General features: G+C 38.2%; 1 protein-coding gene across 8 annotated transcripts in view; it reads right to left on the reverse strand.

Moving 5' to 3' along the window:
- Positions 1-25443, reverse strand: part of YAP1 (Yes1 associated transcriptional regulator) — a 149417-nt gene that overhangs the window by 59224 nt on the left and 64750 nt on the right. For 4 of the 8 annotated variants that reach the window (XM_054015582.1, XM_054015583.1, XM_054015584.1 and 1 more), the window contains exons 3-4: positions 23721-23836; positions 15677-15790 (exon numbers count right to left, since the gene is read on the reverse strand). In XM_054015582.1, coding sequence (XP_053871557.1) covers positions 15677-15790; positions 23721-23836 — 230 coding nt within the window. The remainder of the gene's footprint in view (positions 1-15676; positions 15791-23720; positions 23837-25443) is intronic. The other 4 variants (XM_054015586.1, XM_054015587.1, XM_054015588.1 and 1 more) reach the window with 1 other exon arrangement.

Raw genomic sequence — 25443 nt, forward strand, 5'->3', positions numbered from 1 at the left:
AGGGACTTTGGGGGAGGGGCAGAGTTGGGGTGGGGGCGGGGCTAGGGGAGGAGTTGGGCCCCATGGAGTGTCCTCTTTTTGGACACTTAAAATATGGTAACCCTAATATACCATGCGTTTTGGAATGGTTTGAGGGTGCTGTTAAAATATAAGGCATTAACTGTTCTATCCTCACTCACCAACAAATAGCATATACTTGCAGTAGATCATGAATACTCGAAGTTATGGGAAGATTTAGACGACCCTTCACCTATTTTAATGAGAAAAATGGGGTAAACAATTATTGCTCACTGGCTTTTCAAAGAGCAAGGCAGAGAATTATTACAATTCACAGACATAAGGGGCCAGTTTTCTGCTGGTGTAATCTGACACAGGACTGTTGCCAACTTACAGCCACGGAGATTCCTCCTGCAGATTTGTGTTTAAGTACCTTTCTAGGTAATCTATAAGGAGAATAGGTAAAACCAAATCAAATATTCATCTGTGTATTAATCACTTCACCCTTCAAAAGTCAAGCTACCTGTATTCTCCAAATTTATTATTTAAAAGGAACACCATCAGCTTACAAAAGGTCACACTATGGTCTAAAATTTTAACTTGTTACTCATAACAGTAAGACCATTGCTACTGAAGAAAAAAATTACCTCTATATTTTCTCAGTTTATTTTGTGCATTTGACAGCATTTTGTGATATAAAACACACACAATATTTAGTGCCCTTTTCACATAACAAGGATGATTTTTTTTCTTAATAGGAAAATGTGATTGTAAAGACAAAAGTTAATGGGATTGGTAGAAAGTAGCATCAAAACTCTTTAAAACATATTTCAAGTATGCCTTTTTCACAAAAGTTTGGTAATGCAATTTATTGTTTATGAAAGATGTAAGTCATCCTTGTGGATCTCTTTACAGAATATTTTCATAGGATCATAGAAATGTAGGGCTGGAAGGGATTTCCAGAGGTCATCTAGTTCAGTGGCTCTGAACCTTTTCAGACTATTGTACCCCTTTCATGAGTCTGATTTGTCTTGCATAGCCCCAAGTTTCACCTCACCGAAAAGCTACTTGCTTATAAAATCAGACATAAAAATACAAAAAAGTGTCACAGCACACTGACTGAAAAATTGCCTCTCATTTTTACAATATAATTATAAATTAAATCAATTGGAATATATATTGTACTTACATTTGACTGTATAGTATAAAGAGCAATATAAACAAGTCATTGTATGAAATTTTAGTTTGTACTGACTTTGCTAGTGCTTTTTATGTAGTCTGTTGTAAAAGTAGGCAAATATCTAGAGGAGTTGAAGTACCCTCTGGAAGATGTCTCTGTACCTCTCATTGAGAACCACTGATCTACTTCATCCCAGAGCTGAGGCAGGACAACAGTTATACTTAGACCATCCCTAACAGATATTTTTGTCCTCTAACCTATTCTTTAAAACCTTAGAATCATAGAATATCATCTAGTCCAACCCCCTGCTCAAAGCAGGACCAATCCCCAACTAAATCAATGATGGGGACTCCACAACCTCCTTCAGTAATCTTTCCACTACTTCACCATCCTCATTATTGGAAAGGTTTCCCTGATATCTAACCTAAATCTCCCTTCCTGCAGACTGATTACTTCTTGTCTATCTTCAGTGGTGACGGAGAACTACTGATCAGTCCTCTTCACAGGGCTTTGGAGCGGAGCCCAGAGCAGCTCCGGAGCAGTGGAGCTGCAGGTTTTTGCCTGGAGCTGGAGCAGAGCCGGAGCACAGCTCCAAAGCCCTGTTTATAACAGCCCTTAACATATTTGAAGACTTATCAGGTCCCCCGCCCATAGTTTTCTTTTCTCAAGACTAAACATGCACAGTGTTTTTAAGCTTTCCTCGTAGGTCAGGTTCTCTAAACTTTTTGTTGCTCTCCTCTGGACATTCTCTAATTTGTCCCTATCTTTCCTAAAGTATGGTGCCCAGAACTGGATTAGAACTTCAGGTGGGGCCTGACCAGTGCAAAGTACAGCAGAACACAGTTATCTCCCATGTCTTATATATAGAGCCCCTTCGTTTTCAGTTTAAACCAATTTTTACCAAAAAACCCCTGGGTTTTACAAAAAATATTTGTTTTTTCCCCCCGATTTTCACCCTACTACATAAAAATAACTTATTTATTAAGAAAATACACTGCATGAGATATATGCATTACAATACATTAGTCTGTGTGTATATGCAAAGCTGCCTGTTGAAGTAAGGCTATGTATTAGTCTAGAAGATACAAACAGGCATACACGCAAGCTCTGAAAGACGTGCACATCTGAACGTACGGAGGAACCTCGTGCCCACCAAATAAACATTTCATGCTATTACAAGATAACAGTTTAAAGATCTGACACACTAACATAGAAACAAAATGAAAATCTGTATAAAAATTTGTTTTAGAACACAAAGAAGTATTTGAAAGTTTAAAAAAATAAAATCAGGAAAAAAAGGATGAAGTTCAGTACATCTGCTGCAAATGGTGTGGCCCAATTGTTAAATGTAAATATTTATAGGCTAATAGTTCTAAGTTTACAACAGTAAACTGTACATTCAAATGAAAAGTTTTATTTAGGGATTAGAGATATATTGTTTTCATAAATTCGGAGGTGGCATTATGTTTTGAGTTCTGTTTTAGTTCTGCAGCAAGCCACATTGAATTCCATTAATCAGAGCATTAATCTACGGAATACTTTCCCCCCGTCCTTATGTCCACCAAAATAAACCCTGATATTTACCCCCCAAAATTAAGTTTTTCCCAGAAATTTTCACCTATTTTTGTTGTTCTAGTAATAAATACCGATAAATTACTGGGAAAAGTTAAATAAAAATGAGGGCTGTCAAGCGAATAAAAAAATTAATTGCGACTGTTAAATAATAATAGAATACCATTTATTTAAATATTTTAGATGTTCTCTACATTTTCAAATATATTTATTTTAATTACAATGCAGAATACAAAGTGTACAGTTGCTCACTTTATAGTTATTTTTGATTACAAGTATTTGCATGGTAACCCCCCCCCCCCAAAAAGAAATAGTATTTTTCAATTCACCTAATACAAGTACTGTAGTGCAATCTCTATCATGAAAGTTGAACTTACAAATGTAGAATTATGTACAAAAACCTGCATTCACAAATAAAACCATGTAAAATGTCAGAGCCTACAAGTCCACTCAGTCCTACTTCTTGTTCAGCCAATCACTCAGACAAACAAGTTTGTTCACATTTGCAGGAGATAATGCTGCCCGCTTCTTGTTTACGTCACCTGAAAGTGAGAACAGGCACGTGCCAGATGCGCTAAAGATTCGCAAGTCCCTTCATGCTTCAGCCACCATTCCAGGGGACACGCGTCCATGCTGATGACGGGTTCTGCTTGATAACCACCCAAAGCAGTGAGGACCAACTCATGTTCATTTTCATTATCTGAGTCAGATGCCACCAGCAGAAGGTTGATTTTCTTTTTTGGTGTTTCAAGTTCTGTAGTTTCTGCGCCAGAGTGTCGCTCTTTTAAAACTTCTGAAAGCATGCGCCACACCTCGTCCCTCTCAGATTTTGGAAAGCACTTCAGATTCTTAAACCTTGGATCGAGTTCTGTAGCTATCTTCAGAAATCTCACATTGGTACCTTCTTTGCATTTTGTGAAATCTGCTGTGAAAGTGTTCTTAAAATGAATAACATGTGCTGGGTCATCAGCCGAGACTGCTATAACATGAAATATATGGTAGAATGTGGGTAAAACAGAGGAGGGGACATACATTTCTCCCCCAAAGAGTTCAGTCACAAATTTAATTCATACATTATATTTTTTTAACAGGCGTCATCAGCATGGAAGCATGGCCTCTGGAATGGTGTCTGAAGCATGAAGGGGCATACGAATGTTTAGCATATCTGGCACGTAAATACCTTGCAATGCCAGCTACAAAAGTGCCATGCAAATGCCTGTTCTCACTTTCTGGTGACATTGTAAATAAGAGGGCAGCATTATCTCCTGCAAATATAAACAAACTTGTTTGTCTTAGCAATTGGTTGAACAGGAAGTAGGACTGAGTGGACTTGCAGGCTCGGACGTTTTATATTGTTTTAGTTTTTAATGCAGTTATGTAACAAAAAAAATCTACATTTGGAAGTTGCACTTTCACGACAAAGATTGCACTGCAGTACTTATTTGAGGTGAACTGAAAAATACTATTTCTTTTGTTTATCATTTTTACAGTGCAAATATTTGTAATCAAAAACAACATACCCTTTGATTTTAATTACAACACAGAATACAATATATATGAAAATGTAGAAAAACATCCAAAATATGTAATACATTTCATTTGGTATTCTATTGTTAAACAGTGCGATTAAAACTGCAGTTAATTGCGATTATCTTTTTTGAGTTAATCGTGCGAGTTAAGTCTGTCAAATAATTGCAGTTAATAAAAATAAAAACTGAAAATGAAGGGGCCTAAATACAAGACACTTCTGTTAGTACATCCCAGAATATTAGCCTTTTTCACAACTGCACCACACTGTTAGCTCATATTCAATTTGTAACCCACTATCAACTCTGATCCTTTTCTGCAGTACTAGCCCCAGGCCAGTTAATCCCTATTTTGTATTCATGCATTTGAGCTTTCCTTCTTAAGTGCAGTACAATAGAACCAATGAATTGACTGGTCAACCACACACCTCATTTGCAACCAGAAGTACGCAATCAGCAGTAGCAGAAACCAAAAAAAGCGCAAGTACTGTACAGTACTAAAAAAATAAAGGGAAAGTTTAAAAAAGATTTGACAAGGTAAGGGAACTGTTTCTGTATTTGCAAAAAGAACAGGAGTACTTGTGGCACCTTAGAGACTAACAAATTTATTAGATTCATTTAAATTAAGATGGTTAAAAGTTTTTATTCTGCATGGTAAAGTTTCAAAGCTGTATTAAGTCAATGTTTAGTTGTAAATGTTTGAAAGTTTTGTTTTGTTCAGAATTCCGAACATTTCAGAGTTCTGAACCTCCATTCCTGAGGTGTTCATAACTCTGAGATTCTACTGTACTTTGCACTTGTCTTTTGTTTGTTCTTGTCTTTCAAGGAAAACAAAATGGTTTATGAAAAACAGTATTATGAACACTAAGTTAAAAAGAGCATAATGAAGTGCTTTCACTGTTAGCAACTCTGTTTTGCAGATTAATTTGAATATCCTGGAATTTGGGGGAAAACTGGATGAAGACTGATGCTTAAACCTATCTCTAGTTACATGGTCTCACAGTAGGCAATTTTAGAAGGTAAGTAATCACTGTACACATTCCTGTACTGAATATTTGGTTGAGACTAAGTTTTTCCTACTATGTCTATTCTTCTAATAACTTATCCATAACTATGACTTCAATACATTTACATCTGCCATTCTTATTTATGTTCAAGTGAGATTTGGTTTCTTTTAGTTCTTCTGTTACTAGGGCAATAGATATTTTGAGAATATGAAATGAATGTAGGCAGGTTTTTGAAATCTTAGTTTTCTTTAAACAAGGCTGCCATTGTTTGCAAACATCAATTAAGAACTGTCCCTTTTGTATCCTAAAACAGTATAACAGGATTTGTGGCCAACTTCCATGATTTTACAGTATCAATGACTGCCCTGTTACCCCTAATTAATTTATAACTAAAACTAGGAAAAAATGCTGTTGCAATTGGTTCACCGACTTCTCGATTTGTTTGTATGTGGCAGTCAACAGTAATCTTGTGGAGTATACTCACTCCACTAGTTTAAATTTCACTCTTAAAAGAAGTTGCATTTTCTACAGCACAGGCAGGCAGAAACACTTCAAATACAAACACGATTGAGCAGCAAGTGCAAATGGCTATAATCTGTTCCTGAATGATGCGACATCTATGCAGTTCAAAATAAACTAAAGTTTCTTTGAACGCCTTTAGATACCCGAGTACTATTTAAAAACTGAATTTTCAGAACAATTTAAAATAGACATTTGTCCTTGTTTTATCGATATAACTGAAAGGATCTGACATGCCTCCAAAGAATGCTGTTACTTCCAAGCAGCACATTTGTGTTAAAGGAGTGCTATTAGTAGGCGAATGCACCTCATAGACTTGAGAAAAATGACACTCATTAGATTAGATTGTCTTAGGACAAGTTCTATATACTAGTAGAAATGTAAGTTTAGATGATTCAGTGGGCCTGACTTTCAGCTGATGTAAATCAGTGTAGCTCTCAGTGTAAGATCTAGCAAAACAGATGTACCATAAGTAATTCTCAATATTAGATAAATGAGAATACCAAAATTTCTTACACATAGTAGTGTTAGTTGTCCTCATTGTCCTTTGTGCAGTCACACACTATACATCACTCACTTCCTATTTCACAAATTAGGCCAGAAGACAGGCTAGATGGCAGCTTCCAGCATCTTCATTTAATTAAAAATTAATTGAAAATTAAGGTGATTATACTTTTTAAAACAGTACAGACATTTCCCTTAATGACTAGGTAGTTATTTATAAATTAATGTACATCACTTATATACCAAGAGTCCAACAGTAACAGCTGGAATATGTGAAAATGCAAGAAATCTGAAGCTCATAGAAAAATCACCGAAAGCTTTATAATGTTTTAGGTAGCACTATTTTGTAAGAATCACGATATATAAGATAGCATTCCACAGCCTTGCTCTCAAAAACAGTACTGAACATGAATGAAGCTACTACAACTTTCTACCCTCCTGTTGTAGTTTGGATGTAAAAGTTATATATACAATTGAAGCAATACTAATAATCTCAGAGAGAGTCCTTCCCAATCCAAGGTCACTTGTCCTGTTCTAAAATGTGCAAAGCTGCTGTCTACACAAATTTTGTACTGATATAATTACTTCGGTTAGGGGTATGATTTTTTTTAACCTAAATAGTTACACTGGTACACTCCCCAATGTGGATGCAGTTACAGCAGTAAAACACTGTAGCTTATTCCCCTTCTCATAGAGGAATAGCTATTCTGATATAAAGTACTTTGAGACACCTAACACTACAGCCACACTAAAGGCATACGGTTATACCAATGGGGACACTACAGCTGCCACCTCACCCCCATGCAGGGCCAAGTATGGCACTGGAGGCACTTCCTGCTGTAGTCCACAAGTTGTGGTCACCTGCTTGAAGTGGGGTGGCCTGTGCCATAGGATCGGCATCAGTCTCTAAACAGTTAAGTAACAAAATAATAAGATCACAATTTATTTCATGGCACAGACAGCCAAACAAAACTCACATGCAAGCATTTAGTTAAAGCTCTTGGGGCAAGGCCCTGACCTCCTCTGTCCCAGTCTCACCTAGCACTGCCCCTCAGAAGCAGAAGCCAAGTCTTCTTAAGTGGCCTGGTATCTCCTCTTTGTTAAGTGTCTCCTTCTAGGCCTCTGGAGCACTACGGGTATGTCTACGCTACAGCTGCACAGCTATGGTGCTGCAGTTGTGTCACTGGAGTGCCATAGTGTTGATACTTTGTACATTGAGGGAAGGGGTTTTGCCATTGATGTAGTTAATCCACCTGCCAAAAGCAGTAGCTAGGTCAACAGAAGAATTCTTCCATTGACCTACCCACGGCACTCAGAGTGCAAAAATTTTCACAGCCAAGTGACATAGCTAGGTTGATCAAATTTTTAAGTGTAGCCTGGGCTTAAGTCTTGTTCGTAGCCATTCTGAATAGGTTTACCTTGTGCAGAGGTCTCAGGATGCTGAGGAATTCAACAGGGGGCAGACAAGCCCTGATAGACCAAGACACAATTCATATAGTTACAGTGGTGCAACTTGTGTGTGTAGACAAGGCCCTTAGTGAATCTGACACCTACTTTCTCTTTGCCAAACCTTGCATATCTATATCTACATATATCTATCTATATCTATATCTATCTATATCTATATATATCTATATCTATATATATCTATATCTATATATATATATATACACACACACACACACACACACACACACACACACACACTTACTTCTCTCTTACCACATGAAAAGCTTATAAAATAATTGTCTAAACATGATATAATGGGGCAAATACCAGCCTAGACATCTATACTGGGAAAATGGGCCTCTTGGACTACTAGAATTCTTTGAGCATGCCAACAAAAAATAAACAGTGAAAAGAAACCCAGTAAAAATTTATTTGGATTTTAAAAGCATTTGGAAAATTTCTAACTAGAGGCTATAAGGAAACTAAGGAGTTGGGAGGTACAATTCTGCCAGACTGGAAACTGGTTTAAGGTTTGTATATATGAAAAAAATTGTGTCAGTTTAACTTCAAGTGCTATTTTAAACCAAAATTAGTTAAACTGGTCCAAAAGGCTGTAGGGACACTTATTTTGGCTTAAACCCAGGTTTACTTTGATTTAGTCTACTAAATATGAATATTCAAAGAGTCAGATTATTTCTATAGCAGTTTTATTAATATTTCTATAATAAAATATTCAAGATATTTTATTTTGTCTTGTCCTCAAAGTATCAGGCAAAAATGAAAAAAACAAACGGTTGGTGCTTCCTCAGGAACACAGATCAGGATATCAATTACCAGCAATGGATGCACCAATATCACTGGCTGAGGAATTTGATGTAGAATTCACTAATAGGGAACAGCATATTTTTATTAATATGTATACATTCTATATTGTGCATTTTGCACAACTATCTCAGATTTAATAGATTTAATGGTCGCTTCAAATAATCCTTTCCCTTTACACAGAAATAAACAGACCTTTAAAATGCACAAAAAATTTGAAACATTATTTTGCTTTTAATGGGGAAAAAAAAAGAGTACACATTTACTATTATTAGGAGATGCAGGAAAAGAAGATTGTTAACCAGTAACTTTTTGTTTCTCAGAATGTGTTACCTCTTCTGCAGGTCCAAAAAGATGTTACTTGCCCTAACACGAGACACCGATATAAGGAAAACAGTAACACTGTTAGAGGACACGCGCACACATTCATTGAGCAACATAATCAATCTTCTTTTCTGCATTCAAACTATGTAATCTGGCTTTGCCTGATAGATCATGAGGCTTTGGAAAAGACAGACAGCAAAAATAAAAACCTGAGACCACCGTAAGTTAAAGTTCTTAGATAAGTCACAATTCAACTTTGTTTTTATGAAACACTGTAAAGAAAGTTTGCCATACAGCATGCAGCTAAAACAATCCTGACTGATGTCCCTAGCCTCTGTTTGCCAGAAGCTGGGAATGGGCGACAGGGGATGGATCACTTGATGATTACCTATTCTGTTCATTCCCTCTGGGGCACCTGGCATTGGCCATTGTTGGAAGACAGGATATTGGGCTAGATGGACCTTTGGTCTGACCTCGGATGGCCATTTTGTTTTCCCTTCATCAAATGATGGAGACTCCCAAATGTTCAAAGTGGGCCTCCATAAACCCCCTGAGAACCAACTAGAAGTCCCATGAGCCAGGCTAGTGTTCCATCCAGTCCAATATCATATCTCTAACTCTACAGTAGTAGCTATTTTAGAAATACAAATGCTGAAGCGGGCAATTATGGGATAACCTGCCCCCAGAGAAAGTTTCCTTCTAACCCCCAGTAATTAGAGATTGGCTGATGCTTCAAAGCTTGAGTTTTTATATCATTCTAAAGCTTTTTTAAAATATTCATTAATTTAAATTTGGATCTTCTTGTTATTCATAAATATCTCATCTAAACCCTATCTGAATCCTAAGCTTTCTGTCTCATTGATATCCTCTGGCAAGGAGTGTGTCAAACTGATATTTCCTTTTATCAGTTTTGAATTTGCTCCCCTCAATGTTATTAAAAGATGGGGGGGGGGGGGGGGAAGAATAGAAAACCTCAATCTAATTTCTGTATTCGTTATTTTGTAAGCTTTTAGCCCCTCTTATTAATTTCCTTACTAAGGTAAACTACTCCACTCTCTTCAATCCCTCTTCCATGTTCCTAATCATTGTGGCAGCATGCTTCTGAAACATCCCCTCCCCCAATCTTTCTTGGCAGGGGGTGACCAGAACTGAACACAGTATTCCAAGTGAGGGAATACCACTGAGGAATTTAATGGCATAGTGCTTTTCTGTACTATTCTCCATCCCATTCCTTATAGCCTACCCTATTCCTGCCAGCAGTGGTACTGTGTGTGCTGCACAGTGAGGGGCGCGGTTATTCGTCAGCATACTCACTCTACAGCAAGATGGCAAAGGCCAGCAGGAGCGGGGCACACACTACTATCACGCCAAGCCCAGGAGCAGCAGCAGATCATCAGGGGCAACTGACCCAACCAGAGCCAGAGAGCGTCAGGTTGTTTTCTGAACCGACCTAACACATGTAGTCAGGTCCCATCGAGTTGGGGTCAGATTGTAGGGTTTTATTCTGGATGCCAACACAGACTCCCACATGAAACTGCCAAGTGGAAACCAACTGGAGTGAGGCAACAAGGGCGGAGACTGGTATCAGGACCTCTGAAACATAAGAGATCCAGGATACCTTAGACAGACCAAAAAGCTAATGGATGATTTCTGATGGAAAAAATGAAAAAACTAAGTTCAACACCTGTCATCGTCATGAACAGATTAGTATCATCAAAAAGCAAAGTATCTTTGCCTGTACTTTAGAAGACAGTCCTAACATCTACAGCTAAAAACATCTCCAAACTGCCACCATTGCCAGAGACCAGGTTCCAAAGTCAAAATTATAATATGAGGCTCTTAAAGAATAATACCATCACACCAACTTATCTTCTTTGATGGTGGACAAAACCTCAAACATTTTCCCTCCCAGGCGTCTATTCGACTCATGCAGAAAATTTAACCCATAAGATATAATTAAGTGGCTCATAAGAGCCTAACAGTCGGCTGGCCTTAAAGTTAAAGAAATCCAGAAATATGCTTTCTTCACAAATTGATCCATGTTCTTAGATTCCCTGCCCACAGGAGCACAAAAAAAGATCTCTGAAAGGCCTAAATCCTTCTGAGGCCACAAATATTGTGAAGGAGACCAGGGAAGGTTAAAAAATAGTTTAAAGCCCTCCTTGGATATCTGGTACAAAAGGTGTTTCCTGGAAACTGGTAGCACTGCAGCTGGACGAGTCCATAGCTCCTTCATTGGCTTTACAAACCCTAAATGTATTGGAAAAGCAGTTCTGCCCCACTCAGTCAACTCCAACACACTTATGTGATTTGCTTTCCACCTAGATGAGATGAATATCAGAAAACCGAACTATCCCAACCTCCCAGATCCTACATTTTTCTCATTTCTCCCAGAGGAGAATCATCCAAGGACAATGGTGAAGACTGAGAAACTTGTTCTTAACAGTCATCCCCTTAGTAATGCAGAATCTGGGGACCTTCCATGGTGAGAGAAAAAGCTCCTCCAGTGGTCTAGAACACTTGGAAAAAGCGATTTATACCTATTGTCTGCCTGATCCTGTATCTCTTTTGCTGAAATAGCCTCTGGAAAAAGTATATGAAACAAGAGGAGCTGGAGTTCAAATTGCCAAAATCCAAGGCAAAGCCTATAACTGCCTAGCAGCAGACAGATAGGTAGGATGGCCAGACCAAGGAGTATAATTATCAGAAAATCTATACCCTTCAGATACAGTCATACTCTTCTCATAAACTCCTCCCATTTTCCTCAAAATAGAGGTCTTGGAACTTAAATCCAAGGTATCAGCTATTCTTTCAGAAAGATGCTTCTGCAGGAGACACTAATGGAGGACTCATGACTGAAGACTGACCCTACAAGTCCCACTGTGCATATGCAGAGGCCCCACAGAAGGGTATGTGCAGTGAAACTGTTCCAAGTGCCTTACTAGTGCAAAGGATCCTACTGTTCCAGGTCTGAGGAAGGCCTAATTCCATTGGTCATGCATAATCTGAAATGACTGCTTGTGGTGGGGCATGACAAGACCCTTCCCTCCATAGCTGTGGACACCAGCTTTGAGGACTAAGACCCAAGTCCAGACAACAGCATTTTGTCACAGTGATGGATTCGAAGACCTCAAATCCAACACTTAAAAGACCTTATACCAGAGTCTCAGATACTCCAGTGTCATATCCAAGGTTCTTCTCTTGGATTTGGAGCCTTTAGATTTCAGAACTGACCCACTCAGACCTGGGATATTGTTTCAAGGTAATTTCTCTTCAATCCATTTGCCTTTGCAGACTGCTCTCAAACTGTGCTTCTTTCCAGGCTGGCATGAGGCATGAACACAGTGCAAGTCTCAAAGCCGCAGCATGAATACCCCTTGCCCAAACACTTTAGACAGTAGGACTTTTTGTTTGAGATGGGTTTTCAAGCCTATCCTCCACTCCTGCTCAGCTGTGCCAGAAACCAAGTCGCAAGGCAACTTGGACAAGATCCCTATGAACTCTTGAATAAAAGCAGTAACTGAAAACACCACCAACAAAACCGCACCTTATTTAACTATTAACAAAACTTCAAACTGATGAGGACAAAGCAAAATAGGGAAATGGGGATCAACTTCCTGAGCACAGTAGCTGGTAGAAGAGAGGGATTCAGCAACAGCTAGCATCTTTCATGCCATCTTTTCCACAACACTGAAACTGAGGGGCAGACCTGCACATACTAACGAATGTGTTCCGCAGCTCATGCGGTGAGGGATCTGCAGAGGCAACATCAAGAAAGTGAACTGAAAGCCTCTTTACTGTTGTTACTTAAAAAAACAAACAAACAAAAAAAAAACAGTGACATCAATAGAAAATTGTCATTACAGTGAAATTTCCCCTTATGTTTAGGGATCTGAATTTATCTAGAGTAGCTTGTTTCAGTGTTAATATTCAACAATGAATGGAAACCAAGCCCTTAATGAAAAGAATTAGGCTACAAAAGGGCATGAAAGTCCTCAGAAATAAACACGATTTTCAACTCCTACTAATCACTGAAAGGTAAGCTTTTGAATCAATCAAATTTGATCAATCAAATCAGCACACATTTACTAAAGATCTGCACATGACAAAGTAAAATAAACATCAGGCACAGTAAGTTACCTCTGTCAAAAAAACTATGAGCTGAAGAAGAGCTCTGTGTAAGCTCAAAAGCTTGTCTCTCTCACCAATTGAAGTTGGTCCAATAAAAGATATTACCTCACCTACCTTGACTCTCTAACAAAACTACAGTACATCCACTGCTGGAGTGGCCTGGAGGAGGTCGTATCGGAAAAGGGAACAAGAATAAGATTTTATACTTTCTTGGCACAGATGATAAAAATGTAAACCGCAATAGAATGTGAAGTTGTACACATTTCAAGGAAAACTCCTTTAAGCTCAACAGCAGCTAGCAGCCTGTCTCTATTTGCCATCACTCTAGATCAGAGGAGCTCACATGGGTTTTTGGTTCGCGCCCCCCCCCCTCCCCTTTTCTGCCCCCTTCAGTTACACTTGAGCTCTTTGACTGAAAAGGTCTGGAACAGATTAAAAGTCCAACCACAAAATAAAAAGCCTTGGCACGTACTCAATCCTGTCTGGGATACACATACACAGTGGGCCCAAAAAGGGAAACTATGCAGTAAGAAACCCTTATGCAATCTTTTGGACATTTCTGTCCTTTTTCAGTTTAACTGCCACAGCCGTAACATTTTATGGAACTTCAGTATGCTCAAGACAAGTAGTTCCATCCTTCTATTGAGACAGTACTATTTACAGGAGTTGAAATTAGTTCTTAAAAATTAAATGCATCTTACCTAAAAACATTTTCTTTTTTTTTTTTTTTTTTTTTAAATTCTAGCTGGCTGACCCAGGCTCTTATAATTCAAAACTGTAAAGCAATACATGGAAGAAGAGCAAAATACATTTCCTGTGTGATTACTTAAGTAAACATAATTGGCATCCCTCTTTTCATTGTATTTTTCTAAATGACTTTACTTCCTGTTTCAACCACAGATTACTATTCATATATTAAGTAGATTCTGAAGTTCAAATGACTAACACTGCTTTTGCAACACACAAATGGGACTACAACTCAGAAGGCTAGTATTAAGGGCAATATCGATAGATCTGTCGAAGATGACAGCCTCCCATATATGCCCCACCTTTGATTCAGGTTGCACAGTGGTTCAACCTATTTACAAGCTAGTCAGCAGCTTATAAACAAATTGTGATAATTCTATGGTTTTCATAAGAACAGACAGATATTTAAACATTTACAACTACAAAGTTAAAAAAAAAAAAGGTGAAATTTCTAGCAGCCATTTTAAAATAAAAGTGAAGTGCTGAGTTTGAATTTTCCACTATAGTGTTTATATGGCATTCATGGAGTTAATGACTCTCCCAAAAGGGGCCCACATTTGTTGTTAGGTCAACCCCTGTAAAGCTTCAAAGGCTTTGTATCCTCTCAGCCTGACCTACTCAGTGATCTGCACACGGTTTTCATTTAGTTGCACTGAGTCCAAGACTAAAGCTTGAAAACCACAATGATCTGCTCTCTTTTTTATACAGGTTTTTCCATAGCTCTGAAAAAATACCTCACAAATCCACCCAAAGGAGCCGAAAACAGTGAATTATCTGGATAAGAAATCAAGGAAAAGCTAATGTACCTATTAAAACTGGCAGACTTTTTGTAAAATATCATGACTTTGTACCAAAACAAAAACAAAACAAAATACCTGCAGTACCTGAATGCTAAAACATGACCTGAGAAAATTATTAAAATTCTGTACAGCTCAATGACCGTTTGTATGATGCAGCTAAACAATATCTGTGATTTCCACAATCCACTGTACTCTAGCTATATTCCACTATTGCAGTGGTTTTCAACTGAGGTACATGAGCGCTCATCGGGGGGTACATGAGAAAAATTCTGTAATGCAGACAACCTATTGTGTTATCCCTTACAGACCTCTCCTCCCACCCCCCACCATTTTCATAGGTATATTATGACCCTATCTCAGATGGAGGTATGCGGTAGACTACATTATTTGGAAAGTGGTTCGCAGCTTCCAGGTTGAAAAGTTTGTAACATTCTCTTATTGTTTGCCTGAAAATTAACATTACCAAAAAAAGTGAAAGATTAGTTCCTCTAATTTAAAAAGATTTTAATAATTCTATTTTTACTCAAATAGTAACCAATGAGTATTTTCCATGCCTCAAATAAGAGATTTTGATACAAGCAAAACTATCATATATTTCTCTCAATATGGTTTAAAAATGGACAGCTTTCTCATGACCATCACTGTAGCAAGCTGGAATTATAAGCTGGTGTGTGATTCAAATGGATTTTGACAGCATGATGATTATTATTAATGAGCTCGTTAGGATATAAAGGAAAGTAAATATTTCTTTTGGAAGCATCATTTTAGCTGGTAAAAGATTTGCATTGTGGGAGAACAGAGAGCCTGGATCAAATGCTTTATTCTGACAAAGTAATTCCTGGATGCCACAAAAGTTGGTAGCCCTATGAAGCAACTGGTGAAGTCCTGACCCCTGACATCAAAGATTTAGATGACAGAGAGAGAATATGAATTTATACTTATTTTTTAAAGGATGTAATTAGGGTGTATGTGATTCAAATCAAAGTATTTTAATCTTACTGCTAAAAATATTCCGAAGTGTGCCTGCAAAATGAAAATGTCTAAAGTGACTGAAACTAAAGTGAATAAAAAAAATTCTTAAGTGAGATGAACTTTTACCAAAGCGTGGGTCAAGCCTTGGGTCTAGCCAAGATGTGGTCTTGTTCTTATGGTTTATGTAGTAAATTTCTCCATCCTGGGTCATGGCTTGTTCCCATCCATCGGGGAGTGGGCCTGCAATATAGAAGGAAGGAATTCATAGTAGGCTCTTGTTTGCTCCAGCTCAAAAATAGCTCTAAATAAAAAAAATAAAAAAAAAAAAATCCCAACATTTTACATGTAAAACAGTACATGAAACAAATAGTTTCAAGCTCATGTCTAACAGTCCTGGGGGGAGGACAGAGAAGGGGGGATGAAGAAATCATACAAATCAGATTTTTAATAAAATGGCATAAATGCTTTATAATCGCGAGTTTGATTTTATAACTTGTGTGTCTTTTAATATGTTTTGGCACTTATTCCTTTGCTAGGGTCCATTCGGGGTAAAGGAATTTTAAAATAGAAAACCAGCAATAAGTCAAGCCTGCCAGAATGAAACCAGTATGAGCACCTGACATTGTATCAGGATAGGAAGTAATTCTCCCCCTCTAATGGTGAAAGTTCGTCTGGTAAGTAAGGCTCAGCAGTAGCATGAAACTGACAGGATTCTTCTGAAGTTTTATTTTGCTGCTCCTCCAACATAAGCAGCAGAGCAAAATTTACCGGAATCATCCCCCACCACTGCGAAAGTGCTATAGGCTGCAGCAGATGCAAGGCATGATACTGCAGGGAAGGAGGGAGAGAAAAAGTGATGAGAAACTGGAAGAAGAGCAAATAAATAAGAAGAAACACAAATGCACAGAAGCTGAAGGAGACAGGAAGGGTCAATACTATGCCCCACTCCCAGCAACTAGGCCTGTGCATGTTATCTCAAAATCTCCCCGAAGGAGACTCCAAGGACTATGCCTGAATGAGGAAACATGAGGGTCTTCTCCGGCCCTTCGGCTACCAAATGACATGCAAGATATGGATTGGAGAGTTGCCACTAGAACACCGCTCATGAACACTACTTGGTCTCACCTATAGTTTATCATGTCGTTGTCCCCGTCCTCCCCACCAATCATTCATCTGTATTTTCTTTAGTTAGACTGTAAGCTCTTTGAGGTGGGACTGAGTTGTCTTCTGCCTTTGTAAACTACATGCCACATGTTGGGACATAAATTTATTTAACTTAGGGTGGGACTTTTTGGCAGTGTATAAGTGATTTAGATACTTGAAAGAACACCATCCTTATTTCTTTGGATTTAAACAATAAAAAGGGGTGCCTATACAAGGTTCTTGGTGTCTCTGCCACAAATTTCAAGTAGAAAGATAAAATTAAACGGAACTTCCTCCAACAGCCATCAGGACTCAGGCTCTTCTCCCCCTCCTCTTCAATCTAACATGCAACAAAATGCCAATAAAAACGATCTACAAAGGTTGGCTGGTAAGTGTTTGGCTAAGTTTTTAGAAGTCCTATATAGTACAGAACTGACTGGTATGTACACACAATCACTCTAAACTTACAATGCAGGTAGGTGAAATGACACAAAAAAACTAGTATTTATTTTATCAGTTTAACATTGGAATAACCCTTCCTCATCATTTTCTTTTAGACTCCTGTTACTGTTGAAAGTTACAGTTGTGGGATTTTTGCTTAATCTTAAGAGAACTTTTCTTGAGAATTTTTAAAGAATAAATTAATATGTATTTGCACTCAGAGGCCTCAATCAGGATCAGGCCTGCATTGTGCTAGGCGCAGTTCAAATATTTAGGAACAGTCCCTGACCCAAGCAGCTTCCATTTAAACTGCGTTTCTGCTTAAAATTCCTCCATTCTGGTGCCAACTGGCTGCTCTGCACCTCCTTCTCTGTAGAATCCTGCATGGATATCTGCAGATATGCATATTTTCAGGATTTAGATATCAAATTTGGATCTGCATCCATCTGCGATCCACAAACACGGTGCACGGATATAAAGAGGATATCCATCGGTTTACAGATATGAAAATACCCATGTCAACCGTTCATGGGATTTGTGCCCCAGAATTCTGAAGCCCAAGGAATTAACCTGTCTGCTAGGGTCAGATCACATAAGAAGTCTATAGCAGTAGAGAACTAGAAACAGGTCTCGAGTCCCAGACTGAGACCATCACCACTAGACCAACCTTGCTCTCTCCACATCTAAGACCATAAGACCTTAAGTATGGCCATACTGGGTCAGACCAAAGGTCCATCTAGCCCAGTATCCTGTCCTTTGATAGTGGCCAATGCCAGGTGCCCCAAAGGGAATGAACAGAACAGGTAATCATCAAGTGATCCATCCCGTCTCCCATTCCCAGCTTCTGGCAAACAGGCTACAGACACCATCCCTGCCCATCCTGGCTAATAGCCACTGATGTACCCATCCTCCATGAATTTATCTAGTTCTTTTTTGAACTCTGTTATAGTCTTGGTCTTCACAACATCCTCTGGCAAAGAGTTCCACAGGTTGACTGTGCGTTGTGTGAAGAAATACTTCCTTTTGTTGGTTTTAAACCTGCTGCCTATTTATTTCATTCGGTGACCCCATGTTCTTGTGTTGTGAGAAGTAGTAAATACATGGTATTTCAAAGCATTTTTTTTTTTTTTAATTCTGTCCCTACCCTGAATAACTGAGGCTATAAAGTAAGGAAACACAGAACATGTAGTTGCCAGACAAAAGAAGGGACAGGAAAAAAAGAGGACAGAAGGTATATCAAACAAGTTTCAATAATGTATAGTGAACAAATCTTACAATGTCTAATTTTTAAAGAGAGAAGGAGATAGGGCAGGAAAGGAACAAGACATTTCTTCTAAGTGTGATACATACAGCAAGCAGAGGTATATATATATAAATACTTACATCTGCCAACTTGATAACAATTAAGTAATTAAGACCAAACAGTCCATAAATCAACAAACTGTCAAACTAAAGCAACAACTAAACTCTAGTAGTAAAAGTCAGCTAATCCAGATAGTGGTATTATAAAACACCTTGAAGGTTTATTTTTAAATAAAAATTTCTGAGCAATTCACAAGGGTGACAGTGGAATAGCTTCTCTTTATAACTATCTATAACCATCAGCCAGCCAACTATGTGATCCTATCAACCAAGAACTTTTAGGTGCTTTGTAATATCAAATGATCCAACTCCACCAAGACGTCCAACACTACATGGGAAGCAGAGTCTAAAAAGATGCACATGGAATAACTTTGTACATCCTTCACATTTATTGTTACATGAGAAAAAGCAAAACACATTGCAGGTTGCAGGAACCTTTCTTCCCTCATCCCCACTACTTTTCAAATCTCAATTTTCTATCGGGAGACTCTCACCAGAGTCATAAACCTGCCATGGCTAAATTTCATGAAAAGTTCCCAAAATGAGAGGCACACCTCTAAATAAATGTAGCCCAGTGTATGATGATCTCTTACACACTTTCTTCTTAAGTTTCCTGATAAGCACATATAATATCCAGTGTTTACAAAAGTAGTGTACACAATATCATGAACTGTATGGAGAAAAGGTTAAATTTGAAACTAAAAATGAGCAGGAATCCTCAAGATAAGGCAGTTGAAATTTACACCTTCCACAGGGCCCTGGTTCATTTTCTGCTATATTACCCACAAGGAGCTATAAACTGTATATTTGCTTCTGTCCGCCTCTCTCACATGGCCATTTTCTTGCTAAATTCTGACCTAATTTAACAGTCACTTAAAATGTAGCGTTAAGTTCTGAGGATTTCTACCAAATACCACTAAAGAAAATTAATTCCTTGGGGGAGAGGGGGAATAGAAGGCAAAAGGAAGGGAGATGACACACTGATGGAATTGATGGACAGCATTCAAATAAAAATCTATTGCCAAGTTACACTTGTAACATCTCTACATGCTGGCTGAAGAGAGCAAATTGAGCAGCCTGATGGATAAAATTAATGATTCAAAGGATACAATTGCGTTACTTGTACACTTCCTTTGTGCAAAATCTTCCACACCAGTTCTATCAACTGTGATAGCATAGGAAACAGACATGGATATTTTTATTTTGAAATTTATATCTGTATCTCACTAAGATACCTGAGCACCTTATATCATTTTAATAAGAGACTAGCCAAAGTTATGCAGCTTTTCCTGTAGAACAGTGGTTCTCAACCAGGGGTCCAGAGCCCCCCTGGGGGGCCATGAGCAGGTTTCAGGGGGCCAACAAGCAGGGCCAGCATTAGACTTGCTGGGGCCCAGGGTAGAAAGCCAAAGCCCCACTGCATGGGGCTGAAGCCCAGGGCCCTGAGCCCTGCCACCTGGGGCTGGGGCTGAAGCTGAAGCCTGAGCAATGTAGCTTTGCAGGGGTCCCTGTAGTATGGGGCCCCAGGCAATTGCCCGGTGGCTATCCCTTAATGCCAGATCTGGCTTTTATATGTAGAAAACCAGTTGTTATAGCATAGGTGGGCTGTGGAGTTTTTATAGCGTGCTGGAGGGATGGGGAGCTTCAGAAAGAAAAAGGTTGAAAACATCTGCTGTAGAACTCTCAATCAGTATGGCTCTCAGTAGTACAGCAGAGAAGTCCAAAAACAAATATAAAGACCAATCTCTACTAGTAAATAGACCACATACAAAAACAAGTTGTTTCTTCCCATTGTTGATGAGGTGGGGAATTTTCAATTACTTCATTTAGTCCAATTTGACACAGGAAGATTAAATAGATGATTTTGTCTATAATACTGCAACATCCCTTCCCACCGGTATGGTTCAAGAAATTTAGTCAGGTTACATGGAGCAAGCTCAAACCAGGAAGAGTGCAGCCATCTGTCTAACCATTTTTTAAAGGATACTGAGATCTCTGGAACAAGAAGCATTAGATCACATTTCACTGCCAGTAACAATATTCATGCCAGCAAATTCCAACTTTTGACATCAAGGCATCAATAAACTTTACTTGCCACCCTTACAAACCAACTCCTGACGATAACTATTCAAATTAGGAAATTTACGAAAACTTTTAAGATCATTACTACTACTAATAGTAAATATTTATATTATGGTAGCAACCAAAAAGCTTGAGGTCCCATTGTCCTGTGTGCTGTACTAACACAGAAAAACAATCCTTGCCCCTCCCAAAGGAAGACACTTAACAGTTGCCCATTTCATCCTTTCACTTCCCGCACTCTTTAGACAGACATTTAAGAAAGCATTAATTATCAAATTCAGCAACAAAGTAATAGAACCATGTATATGTGGCAAAATATGAAAGCTTTAGTAAAAAAAAAAAAAATCAATTATTTTAAAACCTTAGGTACATTAAATCAAACTGGGTTGTCAGCAGTAGAATCAATTTACAATGAATGCAGTCCTAGAATTCAATTCTCTCACAATGTACTTTTGTTAAACACAAGCAAATTTTGGAACTATCAACTCTCCAAGTGAATTAAAAGGGTTAAATAAAAAAATTATGTCAGCTGAAGCGTTTACTTGGCATCCCATTTTCTAAGCTCAATAGTTAGACCAGACAAAAATATGACAAAGAACCCTGTGTTAATTTTTACATAGTTTCTTTACAGAGCTGATCAAAATCAGATTTTGAGGGCAGAATTTACTAGATTGATCTACAAGCAGAAAACCTATTTTAAAAAAAAACAGACTAAGTCATTAACATTCATGGACTTGCATTAAACAAGATTATTTTCCCAGAAGTATTAGACACCACAACTCACATATCTATTTTAGTTTTCCTCTACGGTGTCCACAGCAAGATTGACTTACTAAGGCCCCTGGCTAACTTCCTTTGGTCACTAATCTGCATTTTGCTCGTTTGACTTTGAATTTTAGCAGTTCTTCTTGAGAAGTGTCTGAGTATGTTTACGGACTGCCTACATTACAGAGACTTGATAGATTGCCCCCTGCCCCCTTCAATAAATATTGAGTTAAAAAACAATTTTTGCTAACGTTCATCATGGTGGGGGTGGGGGTAAGAGAGAGAAAGGTCAATTTTAAAGTTTATGCCAAGTTTGCATTGTGTGCCACTTCACTAAGTATCGACATCATTTTCTTCCTCTCAATCTCTGCAATAAGGTGAGATGAAAGTCTTAAAAGACACCTTAAAATACAGAACAGCACAGTTCGGCAGTGAAAATTTAGTTCTCTGGTATAAACAGAGAGATAAATAAATCAGGGTTGCGACAGTGGGAATGCCTCATTTTTCCCATTCCCTCCGGGTAAAGAATCCTGCAGGGGAATCATGTATGATGGGAAAGCTACAGACATTCCATACATTAATGGAAAAGTCATGGCTATGTTAGATTATCTTTTCAGATAAGAGAAATCCTGGGATTTTTAACTGCACTGAGCCATGACCTCCTTAAATCCATCCAAGATCTCTTCAATTGTTTCAGGGATGGGGGAACTCCGACTGAACTAAGAGTGCTATCCCATCCCATCGCCTAGCTAGAAGTATGTCAAGACAATGGCTTGACTTGCTTCGCCTTCAAAAGTCACAGCCACAAACTGCTCAATCTCATCTCATGCCTGTTAATCTTTTGCTGCTGTCTGTAGTGTGTAAGCAACAGAATAAAACAGATACAAACTTGTCTAAACGGAGAACCAGATGCAGGCTCGTCTAAACAGGGGAATCTCGAGCAGAAGAGAGGATATTTTACCTCTATTTGGCACTGGTGCAACTGCTGCCGGAATAGTGTATGCAGTTCTGGTACCCGTAATTCAAGAAGGATGTTGATAAATTGGAGAAGGTTCAAAGAATAGCCACGAGAATGATTTAAGGATTAGAAAACATGTCTTACTGCAATAGACTCAAAGATCTCAACCTTTTTAGCGTAACAAAAAGAAGGTTAAGAGGTGATTTGATTACAGTCTAAGTATCTACATGGGGATCATATATTTAATAATGGGCTCTTCAATCTAGCAGAGAAAAGTAAAACATGACCCGATGGCTGGAAGTTGAAGCTAGACAAATTCAGACTGGAAATAAGGCACACATTTTTAACAGTGAGCATAAATAACCATTGTAACAATTTACCAAGGGTTGTGGTTAATTCTCCATCACTGAATTTCTGAATCAAGATAGGGTGTTTTTCTAAGAGATATACTCTAGGAATTATTTTGGGGAAATTCAATGGACTGTTATTTAGGAAGTCAGACTAGATTATCACAATGGTCTCTTCTGGTCTTGGAATATATGAATCTATATGCAGAGGACCAAAGAGGCGCAAGAATGATCTTGAGGACATGGTGGTGATGGAGAGGCAGATAAAATAAAAATTAGACTCAGAGGAAGGAGCAGACAAAACACGAGGAAAACCATAGCAGCTGTCACAAATTAGCAATGAGACCCAGATGATTTGCTTGCTTGCTGGAGTAGCAGGGCCAGGGAGCACTTGGAAAATAGTGAATTTTAGCCCATGGGAGTGAGCACCTTGCATTGCTCTCTAGTGATGCCCCACAAGATAGCTGAAAAAGCTGTGTTGACAGGCTCCAGGAGAAGCCAAATCTGGTTCTCCATCAGCTAAAGGAATGGTCACCATGATATGGGACCTTAGGAATTGAGGAGGAAGGAGGAAAACATTGCATTTCCTCTGCCAAAAGGACTTTTCTTTTTGTGGGGATATCTTCAAAAACAGCAGGGTGGGAAGAACAAAATTCAAAAAGGCAGGAGGATATTTGCAAGCACACCTCCAAAGGGAGAATATTAAATACATTGTTTATTTTCTTTTTAAGAGGGAGATTTAATTTACAACCTCATCTCTTAAAACATTAGAATCCTCCATTTTAGAAAGCACAACAAAAATTAAATTACACTTGTGCTGATGTCACAAATTCATTCTCTCTTCAACTCACATTATCCAGTTGCTTAAGGCATCAAGATTTATGCATTTACATTTTAAAAAGGAAAGAAAAATAATGTTTCTAAATTAGTGGAAAGATACTACTAGTGGCAGGGACATAGAGAGAGGAATTGTACTTTGTTTTTGCAGAAGTTGAAATTTTATCAAAAAGAGTTGTTTATGCATTTGTAATGCCTTTTTTGGAAATATAAATATTTATATATTTTTGCTTACCTGATGCTGAATTCATTATGTTCTGTTGCACTGGAGGACTGGTGGGGGCTGTAACATTCATCTGTGAAAGTATCGCCTTCCTAGGGTCCTGCCATGTTGTTGTTTGATCAATGTGACTGAGACAAAACAAACCAGAGTTAGACAAAGTCTCATGTATTCACAACAATGTTGTGCTAGAGTAGACAAAGTCTAAAACAGAGATTAGAAAAACCACACAGCAAAAGCATAATTCAAAACTATTAGCAAAAAACCTTCTTCAGTTAGTTTTTCCTTGGCTTTCTATAGGCCAGATTCTGAAACCCTTACTCTAGTAAGTAGCATTTTCTCCAGAAACAGTCTCATTGATCCCACTTGGAACAATGGTGGTGAGAAGAACTATAAGAACTAAGGGTATAAGAATCTGGCCCTTTGTGTTTTAACGTATCTGTTCACAATCTCTTTTACCTTCTACTTTCTCATGTTTAGATGCGACTTCAAAATCTTCCAAAACAAAAACAATTATGTCTATAATCTCACACAGAATAAAGTAATTTAGTATTGTGTTAATTCCCCAAGCATTGACTATTAATCAGCTAATCAGTAAATCATTAGAGACTGATCAGACAGTACAGTCTATCAGAGTGTTAAGTAATATGAGGGTTTCCCAATTTTTTTCTTTTGTGGACCATATTTTGGAAGCGATTGTCTTGAGGATCACTTTCTCTCCCATTGACAACTGAAAAGCCTCACTGTGGCAACCAGAGCAACTATACACTTGGAAAAGTAAAATAAAAAAAAAAAAAAAAATTTTTTTTTGTTTTTTTGGTTTTAGTTTTTTTCAGTTTATTGGGGTAAACGTAAGGGATGAACCACAACTATCTGATGAGATGGCTTTCTGCAGACCACCAGCAAGTGCTCTGCAGACAACTAGAGTTCCACAAACCACTTTGGGAAGTGGGAACTACTGATCTTAAGGTAACTTGCTCAAAAGCTGGGGATGGCATTCATAGCCATCGTTCACACAAATATTGAAGCCATATCAAGTTTACCACCAGCAACTTCATTGTCATGTTAATATATGTTTATAATATGAAAGAGAAGGCTATTTATGGACTGGGATAAATAACCATATTCTCTCCATAACATATACATTAGGATTGCTCTGAAAGTGCACATAAAAATATCAAACTCAGATATACATCAATCTTTTCTACAGCAAGTATTGTTACTACACAGTGTTCAACCAATCACCTAATTTGATGTCAGGAATGATTTTCCACACTAGGCATCATGACAGGGACCCTGTTGGTGTTATGGCTTTCTTTGGGACATATGGGCATGTCCACTATAACCCATTTCCAATAGGGAAGTACTAAATTTAATACTGAGATCTAAACTGGCCAGGGATATCCAGTTTTAAAGCAGACATTCCATCCATACATCATCCTGTCATGTCTAAGTTCCAATGTACTTGGTATGCAAGTCACTGATATGAACATATACAATGTGTAGGTCATATATAAAGGTACAAATTAATGATGGAGTGTCAGTCTTCACTGTGAATTTTCCATTTATGCATCAGTGTTGCTGCTGTGTTTGCACACTAAGCCACATGCTAAAAATCCTTATTTAATTTCCTTTACAGGCACCCCTCTGTTTTTTGGTCTAGCCTCCATTTCTGTTCCAGATCCAGGTTTCTACCATCCACAGATTAGTTATACACTTCAGCAAAGCATGGAAAGTA

The sequence above is a fragment of the Malaclemys terrapin genome, chromosome 1 (genome assembly GCF_027887155.1).
Source record: "Malaclemys terrapin pileata isolate rMalTer1 chromosome 1, rMalTer1.hap1, whole genome shotgun sequence".
In the NCBI taxonomy this organism is placed as follows: domain Eukaryota; kingdom Metazoa; phylum Chordata; order Testudines; family Emydidae; genus Malaclemys; species Malaclemys terrapin.